Source organism: Barbus barbus, assembly GCF_936440315.1.
Source record: "Barbus barbus genome assembly, chromosome: 2".
Taxonomy (NCBI): domain Eukaryota; kingdom Metazoa; phylum Chordata; class Actinopteri; order Cypriniformes; family Cyprinidae; genus Barbus; species Barbus barbus.
The window spans coordinates 17,584,593-17,606,848 of NC_136730.1; the positions used below are offsets into that span (position 1 = coordinate 17,584,593).

The 22,256-nt window shown below is 36.0% G+C and overlaps 1 protein-coding gene across 3 annotated transcripts in view; it reads right to left on the minus strand.

Annotated features, from left to right (window-relative positions):
• Positions 1 to 20,174, minus strand: part of LOC306886940 (intermembrane lipid transfer protein VPS13C-like) — a 53,333-nt gene extending 33,159 nt beyond the window's left edge. For all 3 annotated transcript variants that reach the window (XM_079444330.1, XM_079444328.1, XM_079444329.1), the window contains exons 1-18: positions 19,947 to 20,174; positions 16,937 to 16,980; positions 16,524 to 16,566; positions 14,865 to 14,960; positions 12,905 to 13,006; positions 11,519 to 11,628; positions 11,335 to 11,394; positions 11,192 to 11,251; positions 11,005 to 11,085; positions 4,693 to 4,750; positions 3,963 to 4,090; positions 3,769 to 3,875; positions 2,164 to 2,335; positions 1,572 to 1,634; positions 1,348 to 1,480; positions 1,158 to 1,252; positions 793 to 935; positions 479 to 671 (exon numbers count right to left, since the gene is read on the minus strand). In XM_079444330.1, coding sequence (XP_079300456.1) covers positions 479 to 671; positions 793 to 935; positions 1,158 to 1,252; positions 1,348 to 1,480; positions 1,572 to 1,634; positions 2,164 to 2,335; positions 3,769 to 3,875; positions 3,963 to 4,090; positions 4,693 to 4,750; positions 11,005 to 11,085; positions 11,192 to 11,251; positions 11,335 to 11,394; positions 11,519 to 11,628; positions 12,905 to 13,006; positions 14,865 to 14,960; positions 16,524 to 16,566; positions 16,937 to 16,980; positions 19,947 to 20,046 — 1,788 coding nt within the window. In that variant the 5' untranslated portion in view covers positions 20,047 to 20,174. The remainder of the gene's footprint in view (positions 1 to 478; positions 672 to 792; positions 936 to 1,157; positions 1,253 to 1,347; positions 1,481 to 1,571; positions 1,635 to 2,163; positions 2,336 to 3,768; positions 3,876 to 3,962; positions 4,091 to 4,692; positions 4,751 to 11,004; positions 11,086 to 11,191; positions 11,252 to 11,334; positions 11,395 to 11,518; positions 11,629 to 12,904; positions 13,007 to 14,864; positions 14,961 to 16,523; positions 16,567 to 16,936; positions 16,981 to 19,946) is intronic.
• Positions 20,175 to 22,256: the final 2,082 nt, after the last annotated feature.

Sequence of the window (22,256 nt, forward strand, 5' to 3'; positions counted from 1 at the left end):
TGTAATGTATTAAATTAAGAATAAACTAAATACATAATTATAAAAATAAATGGATTATATTTAGACATTATCTAAATGACTTCAATAATTTTTCACTGCATAAATATTATTATATTACATTAAATTAAGTACTATCTATCTATCTATCTATCTATCTATCTATCTATCTATATTTTAGATATAAATACCATAGGTAGATAGATTATATTATATTTTGTATATAAAGATATATTATATGATATAATTATATTATTATATGAATTGTCAGTTATCTGCGGAAGATGCAACTTGATTAGACTGACCAATCGCAGACACATGTAATTTCTGTCAAGAATTTTATGCAAACAATTCACAACCTATAATAACTGTGCAACTGAATGAATGTAAAAAGGCTGCACTTAAAATCCACTTAATCAAAAACTCCAACGGCTCTCTCTGAGATCAAGGCATAACTACAGTGTGTTTGTGTGTCTCTTACAGCGTCATAGATGATCTCTACAGGCTGCGAGTGGACTCTGAGGAGTTGGTCAGCGGTGCTGTCTTCTGGATTGAGCTCAAAGAGCACGCTGAGCAGAGAGGAGTCAGAGTCTCCGACTGATGCTATGAGAGAAGGCACCTCCCCCTGCTGCTGAAGACCAGTCACGTACCAGTGCTCCAGCTTAGCCTCCACCCTACACAACACACACATTTCCCACAACTGAAGCCTATACTTTACATATGGCTCTATATATTTATATATTTGTTGGCCAATACTAAGGGTTTCCCTGTATGTACGTGTAATACTGTACATACCTGATGGCCTGTGCTCCTGGTCTCTGTGAGACGGACGTACTGAGGTCAATCATTTGCACTTTGAGGATCTCTGGAACGCCAGGCTCCTCTCTGAATGTTACTGAGGTACTCAACAGTTTAAAATTGACAATCACAGCTACATACTGCACATAAAAAAACAAATATACATAAACATGTGAGTATATGTCCAGGATAAGCAGGATATGCAGTATTTGACACATTTTTGGTCAATGTGAACCATGTTTTGTTAAGGTGCGGTCACATTAGCAAAATTTTGCTAATTAATTTCAGCCATTAATTTCGCAGAACAACAGTAATGTGACCGTGACTTTACAAGGTAGTAGTACAGAGTATTTTCCACCCACGTGTTTTGGTAAGGCAAGGTTATGAGAGCTCCCGCTGTAGCCAATGGCTGTGTAGAGTTTCGTTTTTTCTTCAGGAGTCATGATGGAATCAATACCTGTACAAATAGAGTACATGTACATAAACATGGATGTACATTAACAATTTGCATTTATTCATAGCTTAGCAATTATTTTAGCAATTAACACTCACTCTCAGGCTCTATATCTTCCTCTTCCTCTTTCTTCCCTTCTTTCTTGCCAAAAAAGCTGCTGAAGAAGCCTCCTCCACTTTGTTTCTGAGTGGCAGCCTTTTTAGCAACCAGCTTCTCTCCTGACCGAACCACCTGTGGAGATATATAGTCAAATTACAAGACTGTATGAAAAATATAAAAACACCAGTACAGTATGGTTTCTGTTTTTGTACATGTGTTGTACCTCCATCTGAACCTGCTGTCTGGCCAATACAATGTTGAACACATCCAGAACTTTCTCCAGCTCCTGAAAAAAAAAAACAATAAATAAATGTAAAATGAATAGTAAAACATATTTAAGAATGATCTAGGAAAAACTAAAAATTCATTTTAAAATAGTATATGTAATACATAAAAAAAATAAAATAAAAAAAAACATTTCAGCATAACAATTTAAAGGGATAGTTCACCCAAAAATGTCAAAAATTCTGTCATTAATTATTCATCCTCATGTCCTTTCTACCTTTTTGGGCACTGAATATGTCAGTTGCATTGCTGTCTATGAAAGCTCTCGGATTTCATCAAAAATATCTTAATTTGTGTTTCAAAGATGAATGAAGGTGTTGAAATGAATGGGTTTGAAACAAGTAATTTATGAGGAAATTTCATTTTTGGGTGAACTATCCCTTTAACAAATTAAATGGCTGAAACATGAACTGGAACTCAGACTTTCTTAGCATTTTGTTTCTTTGTTGAGCAAAGTTGTGCAAAACCTGATAGCCCAATGTATTTAAATGCACTGACGTTGTCTCAAACTATTCATCTATAGTTCATACCTGGATCTGTTTCTCTGTGTCTTCTCGGACTTTACCCTGTGTGAGTTTGATTTTATATGCAGCTTTGTAAGCCTTAAGTGTGTGCCTGTGCTTCTTGATGTTGTTCCAGTCCCACATCTGGTTAAAGTGCCTGATATGCACTTCCAGTATACTGCTGATACTGTAATTCCACCTGAACAATCAAAGGGGCCATGTTAGAAACACCAAGCTCCAATCAATCAGCTAGGGGTGGGCGATATGGGACAAATATCATATCACGATTTTTTTTAGAAATATCACGATTCACGATTTTAATCACGATTCTTTGTCATGTTGGTTTTACAAGTTGTCTGAGCATTACAGCCAAACTAGAAAGACAAAGCCTTTCAAGGTAACAAAAAACAAAAAAAAAGACATGTCAGATATTTAGGCCAAAGTGGGCAAAGATAAAAATCTTTGTCATCATTATCTTTCTTATTAAAAACTAAGAACAAAGATACACATTACAAATACACATAATATACAAATAAAACAAACAGTGCTTTATTTTCAGGTACAAAAGGTGTATTTAGCAGAGCATTCAATTAAATTGAATGAACAAATATGAAAATTAAACACTACATAGACTGATTCCTAAAGCAACTGTATTAAAGTTTTTCAGTCAAGAATAGTGAGTGATTTTTCTCTTTGCGTTTTGTTTTGTTAACGTTAAGTGAATAGTTCCCCCCAAAACTAAATAGTCATCTGTATGTCAATTCTGTCATAATGTTTTATTTTTATGCCATCATTTACTCAAAAGTTGTTTTAAACCTGAATGAGTTTCTTTCTTCTGCTGAACATAAATGCTATTTTGAAGAAGGTGGAAAACCAAACAGTTGCTGGTCCTCAGTGACTTCCATAGGATTTTTCTTTCCTATCAAAGTCAATATAGACCAGCAACTGTTTGGTTACCCTCATTCTTCAAAATATCTTATTTTGGGTTCAGCACAAGAAATTAAAAGAGGTTTGGGACAACATGTGAGTGAGTAGATAATGACAGAAATTAAATTTTAGGGTGAACTATCCCTTTAATGACAGTCGACAGCACGTTTAGTGTCCTGTCCCTTTAAGAGCTGCACACATCTAATATACAGGCACGCATCCGTTTCTCTCTTAACTATTTACTTTCATTTTAGACATAACCAACTGAGTCTGTATGTAAACCTTGTGTGTTTTGACAGTATTAGCGCAAAAGATAAGTTAGTTGAGTAATCAGGCGCTGTTAGACAGGCTTTTTAGTGCGTGTGCTTCAGGCGTATGCGCTCAGAAAAGCACACGTCAGACCAGCGCGCGAATTAAACATTTAACCAGCAAGGCTTGTGTGCAAATAATGTACTTTTGCGATCGCGAATAAGTGCAGTGTCCTGTCAGAGTAACTCTACTGCTGTATGTGGTGTTGTACAGCTATATATAGATGGAGACCAGAACTGTGTTTGATATAATGTGTGCTGTAGCACGATACTACGATATTTCTTCAAAAGCAGATCGTGGAGACATTTTTATCGTCCACGATCAAAAATCGTCATATCGCACACCCCTACAATCAGCCATATGAAACATTATCATATGAACACATAATGCACTTACCATTGCCTGGCGTTTCTGTGGACTGGAACATCAGGCCTAAATTTTCTGTATGGGCCATTCTTCACCATGCAGTCTATAGACTCCAACAGATCCACCATAGACAGGAACTAGAAACACCCAAAAATCTTACTAATCCCAAACTTTTGAATGCTTAACTATGCTTAAGACACACGATGGTGGCCATATTGTTATACCTGTGGCTTGGTCATCTCAATTTCGATGTTTTGAACCTCAAGGTGCAGGTTTGCTTTAGGTGATTTTAGCTCAACTTCAGCATTAGGGTTGATGCACATCCTTGCTGAAGCAAATATGGGTTTGAAAACTGTATAAAGAAAAAATTCAGTTCATCATGATGGGTGCCACGATTTATAATGCTAACCCTAAGTTGGTCATAAATCCTTTAACCTTCAAAATCATTTCATTATATCTCATTGACAAAAGCTCAGTGCATTCATATGCATGTTAAATGTAACTGTATTGGCACGCTAACTGACATTTGTGATTTAACTAGTACATGTAAATATGGGGCTGTAGTAGAAATAGTATACTGCGATTACTGGAGTTTGTGTGCTAAAAGGTGTGTCATGTGTACCGTTTGACAGCACATAACCTGTTTAAATAGCACTTGAAAATGAAGCTGTGGCAGGTAACACACACACCTAACAAAATTATGAAACAATAGCGTACAATCAGCCAAAGATGATATATCATTAGTTTTTTACCATTTACAAATTAATATTTACTTCTAAGGCTTTCAACATCCATGTTGTTCTTTTTTGTCGCCACGTCTATTCTTTCTATTCTTTTAGTACCTCTTCAGTTGAGCACGACACCAAAACATACTAACAAAGCTATAATAAACAGCTCCAGGACAGATAATAATAAATATAGCCATGATATTTCTGTGGATAAGAAGATACATACTGTACTGATAGCCTTGCAGTTCCTCATTTTTTGTGCTGATTCCCACTTTCAGCTTGTCCTGCAAACAAAAAAAAAGTAATTTTAAAAAACATCAACACAAAAAAAGTGATATTGAAAACATTTTTCAATATTTTAAAATGTAATCACACACACAGTGAGGTTGAAAAGTCTGAGTTTTCGTTTCTATTTCATTTCCTTTATTTTCATTGCAAAAAAAAAAAAAAAGTTGAACTGAAAACTTTACTTCAAAATGTTAATTTCTCACTATTTATTATGTTCCCATTTGTTTTAATCACAGCAACACTAAAGCTACATCAACTCCAAGATTTGTGTAACGTGACGATCATGTAATCTAGCATGACTGGAGAATAATCCAAATCTTCAAATAGATATTGTGCTTGTCACAAATTTGCTACAAAAGTGATTGATTGATGAATAAAACAAAGACATTTGCTGAATCTATTTCCAGGATCAAATAAAAAGGCCTCAAACCTTTGGACTCCACTACATACACAACATGGAGATATGCATGTTGCATCTTATTTTTATGTCACTGAAAAAGCCATCTGCACACAATGAGGTGGACAGCTTTCTCATCTTTATGCAGCACAATATTAATTCAGAATGTACTTAGGCCTCTTACAGAAGTGAGTATATCCTTTTGACCAGTAAGAATAAAATCCCCCACACGGATTATACAGATCATGCTCTCAAACAGACAGCGATAGTTTAATAGTGGTTCGGCAGCACATTCAGGCCTGGACAGATACAGTAGGTAGAGCATGTGCAAAACAGAGTTAGTTATGTCTGTTATCTGGTTGAGGCAGCCCGTGTTGAGCTGAGTGCAAAAACCACTGAGAGCAAGTTCCTTTTCTTCTCTGAAAGACTAAAGATTAACAGATATACAGAGAGAGATTAAAAGTATGAGAGATTAAAAGATTTTTTTTTTTTAAAGTGCTAGGAGCTAAGCAAACTCAACCATCACTGCTGTACCTGTATGTAGGGCTGGGCGATAATTCGATAACGATAATTATCGCGATATAATTTTCCTCGATAAAACGATATGAAGAGTTTATGCGCCAAAAGCAGAAGGAAACAGCGCGACTCATTTGAATCTTGATATCAACAAATTAATTGTCACTAGTGACAATGTTCATTTCTGACATCTGAAAATTTATTTCTGATATCAACAATTGGGAGGCTAATTTCTGATATCAACAATTTAATTCTTGATATCAGAAATTAACATTGTCACTAGTAACAATTAAATTGTTGATATCAAGAATTTAATTGTTGATATCAACAATACAATTGTTGATATCAAGAATAGACATTTTTACTAGTAAGAATTGCATTTCTGATGTGAAATTGGAATTTCAACTAGTAAGAAATTAATTCTTGATATCAACAATTGATTTTGAATGGCAGCCTATGGTGACATTTAACTAGTGAAAATACAATTACAGATATCAACTATTTCATTAAATTAGCATTTTAGCTAGTAAAAATTTAATTGTTGATATCAAAAATTAATATCCTGAGAAGGAATAAAAGTTAAAACGGCTTGCCATAACGCGAGCACTAAACAGCGCTGTGAGATCCAGCGTGAAGCGCTTGAATTCAGCGATGAACACAAATGACTCGGTGATTTAAACTAGCCAAAGGCTGTTTGAAACACTGTGTGCAACGAGACGGTCAGAAGGCTTTTCAATCTACACATCGCCATCATTTACCATGGATTTACTGTAGTAACACTCACTGCACCATGGTATTGTGGCAGAAATGTGGGATATTCACACTGAATTTTATTACAGGAGTAATGGTATATAATTATAGTATGTATTTGTGATTAAGCTATAGCATGTGTGCATTTATACTGAATGTTTTTAGACTACTGTTTTTCATACAAACAGGCTAACGTACCTAAAAACCATATAGTTATATTTTTACCATGGTATCGAGGCGCTATATGTGTGGTTTTAATTGTGTTTATCATGATTTAAATGTATGCTACTATGGGAGATCATAAGCTTAATTTGAAAAAAAAAAAAAAAACTTAACCACATAAAACTGAGGTTGGTACAATTTTTTACAGATGTTACTGATTTTAAAAATGAACAAAAATTTACCTTTGCATTCTAACTCAAGCTACTATCAAATGTGCATTTCTAAGAGACAAAAAAGTGATATTATTATTATTAATATTATCAGGCAACCCAAACCCAAAATTTAATTTTTTATTTAGATATTTATTTTAAAGAAAATTAGCAAATGGTGCAAAATTCTGGCTTTAAACTTGAAAGAAATAAAGATTTGACATTTCATTATCGATATCGACTGATAAGAAAAAAATTATCGTGATTTTTTATTTTTCTGGCCATATCGCCCAGCCCTACTTGGATGTCACAGGCCTTGATGAGAGATATTTCAAAGATATTGACTGACAGATCAACCGTTACAGCTTTCAGCGGCCGAGATTACATCAACAAGATGAAAGATTTTTAGTATAGCTGTTTACAATAAACTATATCAGTGTATTTGAATGTGTAATGAATAGTGATCAAGCTATAAAATATTAAATACACATGAACTTTTATTATGTGTCTTATCAACACATCAAATTTTATTAAGTTTTATCATGTGTTTCTTACTAGTAACTACAGTACTTGCAATGTAACTGCTAACCCATTTAAATGCAAGCTTTTTAAAATACACCTTCACTGACTAAAGAACATTTTGCACTGGTTGTCTGTAAGCATCTTCAGATCTTCCCACACTGTACATATTCACACACAAATAGAAGCAGGTGGGTTGTTTCTTTGCATCTTCGGGGCATAACAGGATAAAAAATGCAATTTATACTTCCTTCTTATCTTCTGTCATCAATTACTCACCCTCATGTTGCTCCATTTCATAAGATTTTCATTCATATTCAAAACACAAATGAAAATATTTGAATGAAAACTGGGATATTTTTGTTTCACATATAAACACTGATCACACATTCATTGAGCACATCAAATATGGTAAATGGAAGCTCAATCATACTTGCTTGACGTGCAAGAACAAACCTCAAGCAAGTGTGGGTGACCAATTTGATGTGCTTTTTATGTACATTGATGTATGTGTTATTGAATGTTTATATGTGAATAAAAGCCTAAATTAAATCTTATCAAATCATATAAAGCGATTGCGTCTCTTCAGAAGGCATGGATTAAACCACTTTATTCCTATACAGTGCCTTGCGAAAGTATTCATACCCCTTCATTTTTTCACGTTTTGTTTTGTTGCTGCCTTATGTTAATCTGCTTTAAATTACTTTTTTTCCCCACATCAATCTAAACTCTACACAATCTACACAAAGCAAAAAATTTATTAAAAATAAAAAACTAAAATGACTCCATTGCATAAGTATTCATACCCTTATCTGGGACAGTTGAAATTTAGCTCAGGAGCATTCATATTGCTTGTATATGTTACTACACTTCAAGTGAAGTTAACCTGTGGCAAATTCAATTGAATGGGTATGATTTGGAAAGACACAAACATCTTAATAAAAGGTCTAACAGCTGATAATGCATAGCATAGCAGAGTAAAAAGCAAGCCCTGAGGTCAAAAGAACTGCCTGTAGAGCTCAGAAACAGGTTTGCGTCAAGCCACACATCTGGGGAAGAGTTCAGAAAAAATTCTGCTGCATTGAAGGTTCACAGAATCATGTAGTCTCTGTTAACCTTAATGCAAGAAGTTTGAAACAACCAGGACTCTTCCTACAGCTGGGCTCCTGGCCAACCTGAGCAATTGATGGAGAAGGGCTTTGGTTAGACTGGTGACCAAGAAGCTGATGGTCACTCTAGTTGAGCTCCATGATCATATATGCAGATGGGAGAAACCTACAGAAGGACAAACATCACTGCAACACTCCATCGATCTGGGCTTTATGGCAGAGTGGCCAAACTCAATCCTCTCCTTAGTGAAGACTAGGGGTGGGCGATATGGGAAAAATATCATATCACGATTTTTTATAGAAATATCACGATTCACGATTTTTATCCCGATTCTTTGTTAGTTTTATTATTTTGGTTTTACAAGTTGTCTGAGCATTACAGCCAAACTAGAAAGACAAAGATGCATGGCAGATATTTAGGCCAAAGTGGGTGAAGATAAAAAATCTTTGTCATTATTTTATTTTTCTTATTAAAAAATAAGAACAAAGATACACATTACAAATACACATAATATACAAATAAAACAAACAGTGCTTTATTTCCTGGTACAATAGGTGTATTTAGCAGAGCATTCAATGAAATTGAATGAACAAATATAAAAATAAAACACTAGATAGACTGATTCCTAAAGCAACTGTATTAAAGTTTTTCAGTCAAGAATAGTGAGTGATTTTTCTCTTTTGCGTTTTGTTGTTTTGTTAACGTTAAATGAATAGTTCCCCCACAAATTAATATTCTGTCATCTGTCTGTCAATTCTGTCATAATGTTTTATTTTTATACCATCATTTACTCAAAAGTTGTTTTAAACCGGAATGAGTTTCTTTCTTCTGCTGAACATTTATAAATGCTATTTTGAAGAAGGTGGAAAACCAAACAGTTGCTGGTCCTCAGTGACTTCCATAGGATTTTTCTTTCCTACTATCAAAGTCAATGTGGACCAGCAACTGTTTGGTTTTCCACTGAGTAAATAATGACAGAAATTAAATTTTAGGGTGAACTATCCCTTTAATGACAGTCGACAGCACGTTTAGTGTCCTGTCCCTTTAAGAGCTGCACGCATCTAATATACAGTACAGGCACGCATCCGTTTCTCTCTTAACTATTTACTTTCATTTTAGAGATAACCAACTCAGTCTGTATGTAAACCTTGTGTGTTTTGACAGTATTAGCGCAAAATATAACTTAGTTGAGTAATCAGGCGCTGTTAGACAGGCGTTTTAGTGCGCGTGCTTCAGGTGTATGTGCTCAGAACAAGCGCACGTCAGACCAGCGCGCGAATTAAACATTTAACCAGCAAGGCTTGTATGCAAATAATGTACTTTTGCGATCGCGAATAAGTGCAGTGTCCTGTCTGAGTAACTCTACTGCTGTATGTAATGTTGTACAGTATATAGAGACGGCGGCGCCAGAACTGTATTTGACAATGTGCGCTGGAGCACGATACTACGATATTTCTTCAAAAGCAGATCGTGGAGACATTTTTATCGTCCACGATCAAAAATCGTCATATCGCACACCCCTAGTGAAGACACACCTAAAGCACCTAAAGGACCCTTAGACTGTGAGAAACAAGATTCTCTGGTCTGATGAACCTCAATTCTAAGCATCATGTTTGAAGGAAACCAGGCACTGCTCATCACCTGCAGAGTACCATCCCAAACGTAAAGTTTGCTGGTAGGAGCCTCATGCTGTAGGGCTGTTTTTCAGTGGCAGGGACTGCGGGACTCGTCAGAGTAGAAGAAAAGCTCAATGCACCAAACTATTGAGATAAAAGCCTTAATAAAAAGCCAGTCCAGAGCACTCAGCACTTCAGACTGGGTAGAAGGTTCCCCTTCCAACAGGACAATGACCCTAAGCACACAGCAAGAGTGGCTTATAGATAACGCTGTCAATGTCCTTGAGTGGCCCACCACAGCCTGGGATTATACCCAGTTAAATATTTCTGGAGAAACCAGAAAATGTGTATCTGCCCCATCCAACCTTGAGACGTGAAGAGGTGAGGTGAAAAATGGCAGATAATTGCCAAATGCTGATGAGCAAAGCTTGTCGTATCATACTTAAAAAGAATTGAGGCTGTAAAGGTGCTTCAGCTAAGTACTGAGTTAAGGGTATGAATACTTATACAATGTATTTATTCCAGTTTTTTATGTTTAATAAATTTGCGACGTTGTGAAAATTCAGTTTTTGCTTTGTCAGTATGGTGTATGGAGTGTAGATTGATGTGGAAAAAAGTAATTTAAAGCAGTTTAACATAAAGCAGCAACATAAAATGTGAAAGAAATTAAGGGGTATGAATACTTTCGCAAGGCACTGTAGATTACTTTTACCACGTCTTTATGAAGCATTATATTTTTTGTGTAATGGACCTCAGAGACACAGAAATCTATCATTAAAAAATCACTTCATTTGTGTCGAAGATGAACAAAAGTCTTATTGGTTTGAAACAACGTGAAGGTGAGTAAATGATGACAGATCAATTTTTTTACTTTTTTATATGGTGCACCATTTACAGTGCCTGAGGACAATAGTAGTCTTCAATAGTATGAAAATCTCAATTAAACAACACTTTAGAGCTCCACACATTACCACTATTTCCTCCCATGAGCCTTTGTAGAAGATTGGACTGTTCACGTTCCAATAGGCACAAAAACACTCCAGGCGGCCCAGCTTATGTAGAGGATACATACAGACACACGTTAGTCACACAACCACAGCTGTACTATGAGATCTTGTTATTATTATGGAAAATAAGACATATTCTCTGGTGGTTTACCTTGTAGATGATCTTGGCTGCTTCATTCAGAATGCAAAGCTTCCAATTCTCATCTGTTGTCTATAAGAGAGAAAAACCAGAGCATGCAAATAAGAACTGCTCATTTTTCATATTAATCGTAACTGCAAGTTTTGAAAGAGCACCTGTAGACTGAGTTCTGAAAGAGTCATGCCCATAGCAAGAGGTCTTTGAGGATCTGACACCTAAAGCACAGACAGAAAATGAAAACATATCATCTAATTACACAAATCTTCATTAATATGCAACACGTAGGTTCAGAAATACACATAACTCATGAGCTGAAGTTTATGGAGAGTCAACACTTACATCATCCTCATATCTGATGTGAATGCTGGTGATTTTGACCTGGAGGTTTTTGATAACTTGTGTAGCCAGTTTCTCACCAAATGTGTCTTTCTTTTCTTCCTGGGGCTTCTCTGAAATTAAAAATTATTTAGTAAACACAAAGAGTTTATCATAACTCCATCCGATTTGTCATTCTAATGCCTTGTACAATCTAATTCTTATGCAAACATATTTAGTCCAACAAACAGAATAAAGCTATTGAAATGATTTGCTCATATTTGCCACGTTCACAGTCGCCTGGGCCACCCACCTGCTTTGTGTTCATACTTTTTAGATCTCCTAAAGGGTTTTTTATGCTTTTTAAGCTTACGTCCTTTGTCTTACCGAGCGCAGCATTTGGAGAAAGAGAAAAGTTGGTGAGGTAGAAAAGAACTAGTGCAGCAATAAACACACGCACTTGGATTAAACAAACATAGAACTGCACCAAATCACACCAAGTAGTGGGGAAGAAAAAAAAAAAAAAAAAAGTCTACACATATAAACCCTCAATGCACACTGTAAAAAAAAAAAAAAGGCTCTTTGAGATGGGCGTATGACTAGCCTGCTATAGGAATGGGTTGTACATACCCAGTGGTGGATTCTTATACACATAACTCTCGAGATTAAACACAAACTCTCCAGCCTGAGAGCCTGCCGTCCATCAGGTGCAGCACAAAGCAAACACACACAGCTGTTAGGGATAGAAATCTGAATGGATGGACAGAAGGATGGATGGATGGTTTGGTATGTGGATGGATGGGTGGGTTGATACATGAATGAATATAGGAATTAATGTAGGGATGCACGAATATTTAAACTAAGTGCTCCTAATAATAGGGACTTTTGGGATGCTGGTTAGAAAGTCCCTGAAAAACTATAAGGGAGTTTATGTGGTCTGAAACAAGGTTTCTTTGTTTTTGTTTTTTTCCACAGAGCTTTAATATTGCTGCATGCAAGCAGCAACTCACTTCATATGCCCTGTTAAAGACAAAGTGCTCTTACAGGTTTAAATATTTGCCATATTATATTGCTATCCTTTTAAGTTAGTGCTAGAAGATTATCTAAATCTTAAAACAGGCAAAAACAACATCGGCTGAGGCAATAAACTGATACAATGCAGGTTTAATGTGCAAACTCAAATAAAGGAAAATAACGATGAATGAAGTTGAAACAGACTGATTATGGTATGATTGGATAGGATTAAATGAAATGATGAACACCCGTTAATAGTTATACTTTCAATAACTGCATATGACTTGTACAGAGAGCATAAAAAGAGAACGGGCAAATTTTAATCCAAAAGTTGACTATGTACTATAGGTCAAAAAAGTATGTCCTTTGCATATAAACAGACAAGGGGTTCCTCACCTCTGCGTGCAACCAGCTGCAGGGTTTCCTCAATGCGCTGAAGCTCCTTCTGTTTGGCCTCCTGCTGGTAACGCTCTTCTTTAACTGGATCATACTTAATCGCTTTAAACACACAATACATACGCAATTAGAGGTAAACAAACATCAAAGATACCATTTATATCATTAACATTGTGTTTGTCATACCCATAAATGTACAGTGGAGAATCAAGCTCAGTCAACCATTTAATAACAGAAAAGCAATTTCCAATGACCATTTCCCACGGTTTGCACTGTGGCTTATAAGTAGCTACAGTCTAATGCTGCTCACTCAAGCAGACTTAAGATTTTCATTGTGCCTTTGTCCTCCGATTTGGAATCCACTAGTGAAGCTCTATCAGGAAGGACCGGTTCAGACCAATCCATTTGAGAAACAAAACCTTACTGCCTGCTATTGTATATGCTGCCACTGTTTATCTCTCTTCACCAGAGTAATAAAAGAGACAGTTATGAAGATCAAACAAACAATGTCATATAAAGAAATTGCCACTTGTTATTTTTGGTCTATAGAGATCAAAAGGGTCTTTGGAGTTTCTGAGGCAATTCAATCCATTAGATATACAGTCTATTCATCAGAATCAGAAAGAGCTTTATTTGCAAGTGTGCTAGCACACAGAATGAGTTTTTCTTGGTATTGAAGCTTTGAGTGCACACATATATATACATATACAAAAAGGGGCATAATACTAATAATATTAAAGAATAAAAGCATGAGAAAGTATGAAGCCTCGTGTTACGTTAGAATAGAAATATTTCAAGATTATGCACCTATTTATAGTGTTATAAATAATAATAGTGAATTTACAGGACATTGCACTACACTGGGCATATTAAATGATTCTGAGGCAATCCATCTTTACAGCACATCTTTCAGCAATGTTGAAAGATAAAGGCTTGTGTATATCTCAAAACAGCAACAACTTTTGATTGGCAGGTAGAAGTTGACTGTCTTCAATGCAAGAGACAGACAGAAAGTAGCAGACTTTCATGCTTAAATTTTTTTTACTGCATTTTACTTACAGAACATGCATTATACAAAATTGATCGGTCTACAAGATAAAGCAGATCCCAAAAAGAATAGAAAAAAAAAAAGTTACCAAGATCAATACCAAATTTGAACAAACACTCTCAAAACTCTTGATTGATACACTGTCAAAACATGCTATCAACAGCTCTCCAAATAAACACTTCTATTTGTTTGATTAAACATTGTAACCAGAGGTACATATACAGTTTGCCATAATAATCAAAGATTCAGATACACACAAGAGCAGCTTAACGGTCCGGGTCCCAAGCCACCACCCTGCTACCCACCTTCTACACCTGGCTTACCATTGTAAGGTGAGGAAAATAACTTAGACTCAGCTGCAACATGTAAAAGACAATGTTAGTTGAAGCAGCCCAAGTGAAGCTGAAAATATATACTGTATCAAAGAAATTTAGTTATTCAATATATTTATAATTGCTGCAATACTTGGCAAAATATAACATCCTCACATAGCTTTCAAATGGGTCTAAGATAATGATGCAAGTGTCACTGACTGCTTTTTATTACCGTAATTAATAAAAGCATTATTTATAACAAATTATCAAAATCGTATACTATGTATTATAAGTATATTTTGTGACTGAAAATTACATTTTCTTTGTTTAATGAAATGTTGTATAAAGCAAGACACTACACACCCCTCAGTTAAGAGGCAGGAATCCATCTAGCTTATAAATAAATCATGCAATTAATTTTTAAGAAGAGATGTTATAACAATAAATGAAAGCATTTTGCAGACAAATTACTGCAGTAAAGTGCCATGAAATAAATAGCATGGTGCTTCAAGCTAGATATAAAAACAACTTCCACATTAAGAAACATGTTGCATTAAGGGAATATAATAAGTAAAACAAAAAAACTATAAGCACTCACTTGCACCTGGAACCACCAGAAGGTATAATCCATCTAACGTAGCCACCACTGCCTCATTGTACAGGTTTTTCCAAGGGATCTTCAGAGTCAGTTTACCTTAAAAGCAGACATTTTCAATTCAGTGTGACTATATGAAAGATAAAAGCACTTGAATCAGACGAATGTAGATCCTCTGAATTATTAGCATTATGCTATTTCATGTGTCTCAGTTACAGGACACACATTAGTGAAGTACAATACAAACACGGTGAATAGGCAGATTCCGAGCCAGACTTGTTAAAATTGACTTGCTAGACAGACTTGTTGGAAAATAGTTTTGTTGAAGAATGAGGGCAAAACTTGAAAACAGTGGATAAAATGTAAAAAATGGAATTGGTTGCATTACAGATCGAGGTTTACTGGGTAACTTTTGGCTAAATATCTTTTGATCAAGCACATTTAATAAAGCAAAACAAGGGGTTATTTTTTAAAGGGGTCATATGATGCAATTTCATGTTTTACTTTGTCTTTTGAGTGTTACAAGCTGTTTGTGCGAATAATAAGATCTGTAAAGTCTCAAACCCAAAGAGATATTCTTTATAGAAGTTAAAACTCTACCACGCATCATTTAAACACGCCCCCACATCTACGTCACGGTGTGGGAAGATTTACATAACACCGCCCAAACGTATACACAATGAAAGAAGTCTAGAAGTCTAGTATTGTTGTTTTCAAGATTCAAGATTTTTTTATTCATCACATACACAATTATACAGAGTATAACCAGCAGTGAAATGTAAATGTTTATTGAACCTCGAACCGCGTAAACACATTGCATTACACCAAATACACAAAATAACGTTCTTTTTAGCAACATTATATGACCCCTTTAAATGAAGATTTTGTAAAATGTAGAAAATATGGAAGGAATTTCACAGTGCTACTCAGGCTAGCATGCAATCCTTGTTAACCAATTACTTTTTACTGCTTGACATCTTGGCACACTGCCCAGCAGATGTTTTTAAGTCATCTGACAGGATCATGTGATAACATGAGCTGATTTCAACAAGCTGCCGTTTATTGTCAAAACTTCTGTGCTGTGATGTTTGCTGAATTTCTGAAACAGAACAACTTTTTTACAACATTACTGAAATGGATTATTCTAACAAAGTAATTTTAACTAGTCCAGGAGGCCTAAAAAGTTTCATAACAGTGTCATATTGCGTCCACACCCTACCTAATATTATGCTATTTTTAACCTCCAGCTCTTTTGTGATTATTCATGAATAGAAGTATTTGTTGAAAAATGACTTAAACTCAACCTCAAATCTATTGAGAAAAAATTGGGAACTGTGAAAATAGACCACAAACTTCAATTTACTGTTTTAAAATTCATATTACAACAAGATTTACTACAGCTCAGATGTCTTTATTACATTTGGAGTGTGATCTCTCCAAACAAACATAAAATCACTTTCACAGTCAGCATAAAAATAGGAAGTGCAATTCATCAAACTGCACACTCAAACTTTTTTCTATTTCAGTCTCCTTGGTTACAAGTTATCAACACACAAGCCAGAATATTAGAGAACACCACATTTCACACTTTTTCATGGCAGTACACATGCTACAGCTCCCTGCAGCATAACTTTCCTGATAAAGTGAAATTTGGATACTCACCAATCTGACCAGCTTTCACTTTGAAAGGGACATCAAACTCGCTCTAAAGAATAACAATAAGTTGGTAAAATGGGTTTGATATGCAGATTTCAAGAATTCAATATAAGAATTCCCATTTTGTGCACATATACATAGTAAAACTCTATTTATTACGATTTAGTTGTGGTAACATCAGCAAATCTCATTGTTTTAGCACACTCTTGATTTAGCACATGCTTTAGTGTCTGCTCCTAACCACAGTGTTGCATACACAGACACGCACTCTCTCTTATCAAGATAAATATGGTTCTTTTAGTGTGTGTTTTATTTTTTATTTTTTTTACTATATTCTACATTTAGCAGCATGCCATCATGTTAATAACAATACAAATCTATATTAAAATAATAGATAAAGTGTAATTAACCATACTTACCAAAGCATTTTCTTTCACTCTCAGATTTTCCAACACCACGTTTCCTAAAAAAAAAAAAATAAATAAAAAAAAGACTGTTTTGTACATTTTATCTCATCCATGCTACATAACGTACAGTGGTGTGAAAAAGTGTTGGCCCCCTTCCTGATTTTTAATTTTATTGCATGTTTATCACAATTTAATGTTTCAGATCATCAAACAAATTTAAATATTAATCAAAGATAACAAGTAAACACAACATGCAGTTTTTAAATGAAGGGTTTTTTTATGAAGGGAAAACAAAATCCAAACCCACATGGCTCTGTGTGAAAAAGTGTTTGACCTGAATCCTATTGAGATGCTGTGGCATGACCTTAAAAAGGCGGTTCATGCTCAAAAACCCTCCAATGTGGCTGAATTACAACAATTCTGCCAAGATGAGTGGGTCAAAATTCCTCCACAGCGCTGTAACAGACTCATTGCAAGTTATCGCAAACGCTTGATTGCAGTTGTTGCTTCTGTGAAGTGGCATTCAGCCAAGTATGGTGACCCATACTCGGAATTCGTGCTCTGCATTTAACCCATCCAACGTGCACACACACAGCAGTGAACACACACTGTGAACACACACCCGGAGCAGTGGGCAGCCATTTATGCTGCAGCGCCCGGGGAGCAGTTGGGGGTTCGGTGCCTTGCTCAAGGGCACCTCAGTCGTGGTATTGAGGGTGGAGAGAGCGCTGGACATTCACTCCCCCCACCTACAATCCGATAGGGGCAGTCTAATGGATAGAGAGTTGGACTTGTAACCTGAAGGTCGTGGGTTCGAGTCTCAGGTCCGGCAGGAATTGTAGGTGGGGGAATGAATAAACAACACTCTCTCCATCCTCAATACCACGACTGAGGTGAGACCCTTGAGCAAGGCACTGAACCCCCAACTGCTCCCTGGGCGCCCACTGCTCCGGGTGTATGTTCACTACTGTGTGTACACTTGGATGGGTTAAATGCAGAGCACAAATTCCGAGTATGGTTCACCATACTTGGCCACACACCACTTATTAGGTTTAGGGGGCAAGCACTTTTTCACACAGGGCCATGTGGGTTTGGATTTTGTTTTCCCTTCATAATAAAAAACCTCATTCAACAACTGCATGTTGTGTTTACTTGTTATCTTTGATTAATATTTAAATTTGTTTGACGATCTGAAACATTAAAGTGTGACAAACATGCAAAAAAATTAAAAATCACTTTTTCACACCACTGTATATAGCAGATTGTATATGTATTATGTAGTCTCTCTCTCACAGCCATCCATGTAAACATCTTAAACTTTGAAAGCATCACAGAAAAGAAAAGCTACTATGAATGCATAAACAATTGCATCCTGATATGACTGGCCATTTTTGACACTGACGATAGTTGGACTGGCATCACAGAAAAGAAATAAATGTCAACCAGAGCAGCCTATCTTATGCTGAGATAAAGATGTCACCATATCAAACTGCATGCTGACAGAATAAGAGGGCACCCATGCTGATTTGGCCAAGGATTGTCTAAACCCCTATGGAGTCTGTCACACCTATGAAAGCTTGCTCTTCTCCTTCTCTCATTTTAAACAACAGATGACCATTTTTGCAATGAAACGAAAGTGGTGAGAGATCTGTATTATGGCATAAATCCAAGTGTAACAGATTATCAAAAAATAAAATTGAAGGGCAGGGACTTGGTTCTATGCATCGGCTGTCGGTTGAATTTTGAGATGTGGACTTAAAAACTGAGGCAGATGAATGTGCGCTTGCAGAGGCAGGGTTTAAGCAGTCCAGCATACATTACTAGAGAAAAGCCTGCCATTTTCACCGGAGGATGACATTTTGATAAAAAATTATGAGGTGAAAAAAAAATGTATATGAAACATATAAACTGATGACTTGTTCACAGTAGGATCTATGACATACATTTAGAAAACAGATTAGGTAACTTTTTGTTTTCATGCCACCATAGGTTTCTTATGGTTCTAATGAACGTGGCTTCAAACTATCCTTGGAATTTATCTGAAAGAATCTAGTTGGAGCTGTTCCGGCCTTGACACATCCTGGTTAACTATAACGACACAACAGAATGACAGTCATTTGATAAATGACTCCTTTCAAAGCCTTACTTATACTAACATTAACTGAGTGAACACAAATATTTGCATATAAACCTGCAAACATTATAACATATTGACCACAAAGAGAATGAAAGGGTCATGTTCCCATCAGTGTTTGTGTATGACCAATAATTTTGTAATGTAAACAGTTTACACAATGTAAAAGTATGTAAAAAAAAAAAAAGTTTACATACTTTAACTCTAAAACGGAGTCATTAGTGATGATAGGAGTAATAGTATAGTAATATAGTGCCCCAGGTTTTTCCAAACATATATGTGGAATTTAACTTTTCCAAGACATTTTCAATGTATGACATAAAGAGTTAGTGCAGCACTTAAATGTTTTTAGGAAAATTAATGCCATGATTAAACTTATTATTATTATCATCATCTATGAAGGTGTGGTCCACTTCACCTTGAGCTTTACTTGCACAAATTCAACAAAACTGAGCAAACAGCAGTGTTTGCAATACTGACTGTCCATTCATCTGCTCAGATAATCGCTGAGAACCATTTTCTGTGTCTTATCTATAAGACAACCGTCTCATGTAATATTTATGTAAACGGAAATGTAATGATGATGACTGAAATCCTTTTACACAATAAACCCTAAAAATAATGAAAGTAAACAGTAAAAACAATAGGTGTTTTCATCGCCTCCGAACGACTCCTTGGGACAAGCACCTTGACAGACTGCCAGTCTTACAGAGCAGAACCCAATCCAGCACGAGAGACATCAATGGAGACTGCAGGAAATTAACATCTAGCTTGCACTGCATATCGATAAAGAACGTTTCGCAACAGGCAACAATCCAGAGCAGAAAACAAGCGTTTCTTTGCACTAATGTAACGTTAGACTGACAGTTTTGACGAATAAACGCTTACCTCCCCATATGCCAATCTTGAGCTGCGACTTATCCAGGTTTTCCACATAATCTCCTATGAACCTGTTCAAGAGATCACTCACTAAAGACTCGAACACCATGGTGAGTCGAGAACGACAGATAACGCGCTAAAATGCCACAATACGCATTTGATAAGGTGCCTTCCCTCCCCTGGATGACAGGCGTATACAGCGAGATCGACTCGTTCGGTGATCCTCTAACACTGTCTGGATCAGGAGTCGCTGTGGCGAAACAGGAAGGATAGTTAATACAAGAACATGGATCGCAAATTGAAAGTGTACTGAGGTGGCTGATGTTCATTTGTTTACCAAATGAGAAACGCCTTGAGAAGATTCATTTATTTATTTATGTGCAAGATATAAAATTACTGTTTACTTTAATTTGTCACTTTAGGATAACCACATTATACAATTTAGCCTAACAAAATGTAAATATATTCTCTGGAAAAAAGCTATGGATTAATCATTAACAATTTTCATTTGCTGATTGTTATGATACACGGAACAGACCACTCGATGAACTCAACTTTATTAACATGCACGCACTTAGAACAAACTCTCTTTAGCCTTCAGTGCTAGACTGCATCACTGGCACCGCCCCCTTGCCCAGCAACCCTGGACCCCGACACAGAACAGCCAATCACAATAAACCGTTCACATGATAAATGTTGAATCAATAGGAAATACTTGACACAGTTAATTTGTTAGCTGAAATAATGTTTAATGGGCCTGACTGTGACTGCAAATGCATTTTCCCACCTCAGATGCATCCATCACACTCTCTCCTTTGTCCCCTGGTTGTTGTTTTCCTGCAGGGACAAGTTCCCAAGCTCTTCAGAAAGATTGGTCCACGTGGTCCCCGGGGAATCTGGTTGCAAGTTGATCTTGTGATGTTTGAACACGTGGCTTATTGTCTTTGTGCTGAATGTTTTAAACCCAAACATGTTGTCTAGAACCTGAAGCCTGTAATCAGATACTGAAAAATATAAGCTGCTGTTGTCTGTAGACACACTTCCAGACTTGGTATAGTATCCATATTGCATGCACTGATGCTCAATGACAAAATATATTTTAGCCACAAACTGTTATAATAGATGTAAATAGTTAATCGTCAAACTAATAAACAATTGAATAACTATTCCTATTGTTACAAAAAAATGTAATATGCAGGATGCTGCAAACAGTGCATGAAATAAATCTATTTGATGATGAAAAACTTTCTCATGCTTATATGTAATGTTAATGTGTGTGTTCTCCACTGTTTTGCTTTGTTGGTGTGTTGTTGTTATTTTTAGCCACATGTATATTATAAAGAAAAGAATCTGGCTGGGGCTTTAAATGACAAATCCACCCTATTCTCCCCCACCACTAAGTTCATTATTATGGAAATGACAGCTGGCGTTTAATTATTCAAGGGAAAGATAAGAGCAACAGCCCCATCTACGGGTGAATGGCTTTAGGAGCTTTTACTGTCAACTTTGAAAAACACTAAACTAAATCAGTTTAGTTTGAACATTTTCATGGAAACTTACTTTAAGTTTTGGTTCTAAAATACATGTCAATAAAATTAATGGCTGACTAGTTTCAACAGGTTTGGACATTCATTTGGGTCAATTTTTAACAGATATTTTAAACAAAAGGTAAGTAAAGGCAGGTAAAGTCGCCCGATGAGCTAATTTCCTACAAAACAGTGCCACAGCTCCATTAGGATGGAATGGAATATAATTTATGAGGAAAATTTGTTTTGGTTTGTTCATAATTTCTACTACACCTATTGAGTCATAATCATACAAAATTAAGTGATTATCATACTATGGTGTATGGGGCCATAGACCTGTTCTCTACCTAGTCATAATTTTAGACTTTATGCCCATATAATAGTGTAGAATAACAGCATGAAGGAGCTACATCTTGAACCTATGGTAACATAACATCAAAATAAAACAAACAATAACCCTGACCAAGCTGTAATACCCCGCTTTAATCCATAGAGAGCAGCATTTAGGCACTTATAGAAAAAAAGCTATTGGTCTGAAAATCAAAGTACATTTTGTGTCAATGAATATCATCAGAAATGCTTTCAAGGTTACAAGGCTCATGGTAATACATTGTCAAAATACAATGTGAGAGCCACATATTTCATGAGGGTGATAGAGAGGAGTTTTTAGGACAGGAGAGGTGTTCTCAATAGAATTTGTGGAATGCTGTTGTGGACTCACCCCTGCTTGAGCTTTGTTGGGTCAACACATCTATAATACATTCCAGGTGCCTGACCGCACAATCCATGACTT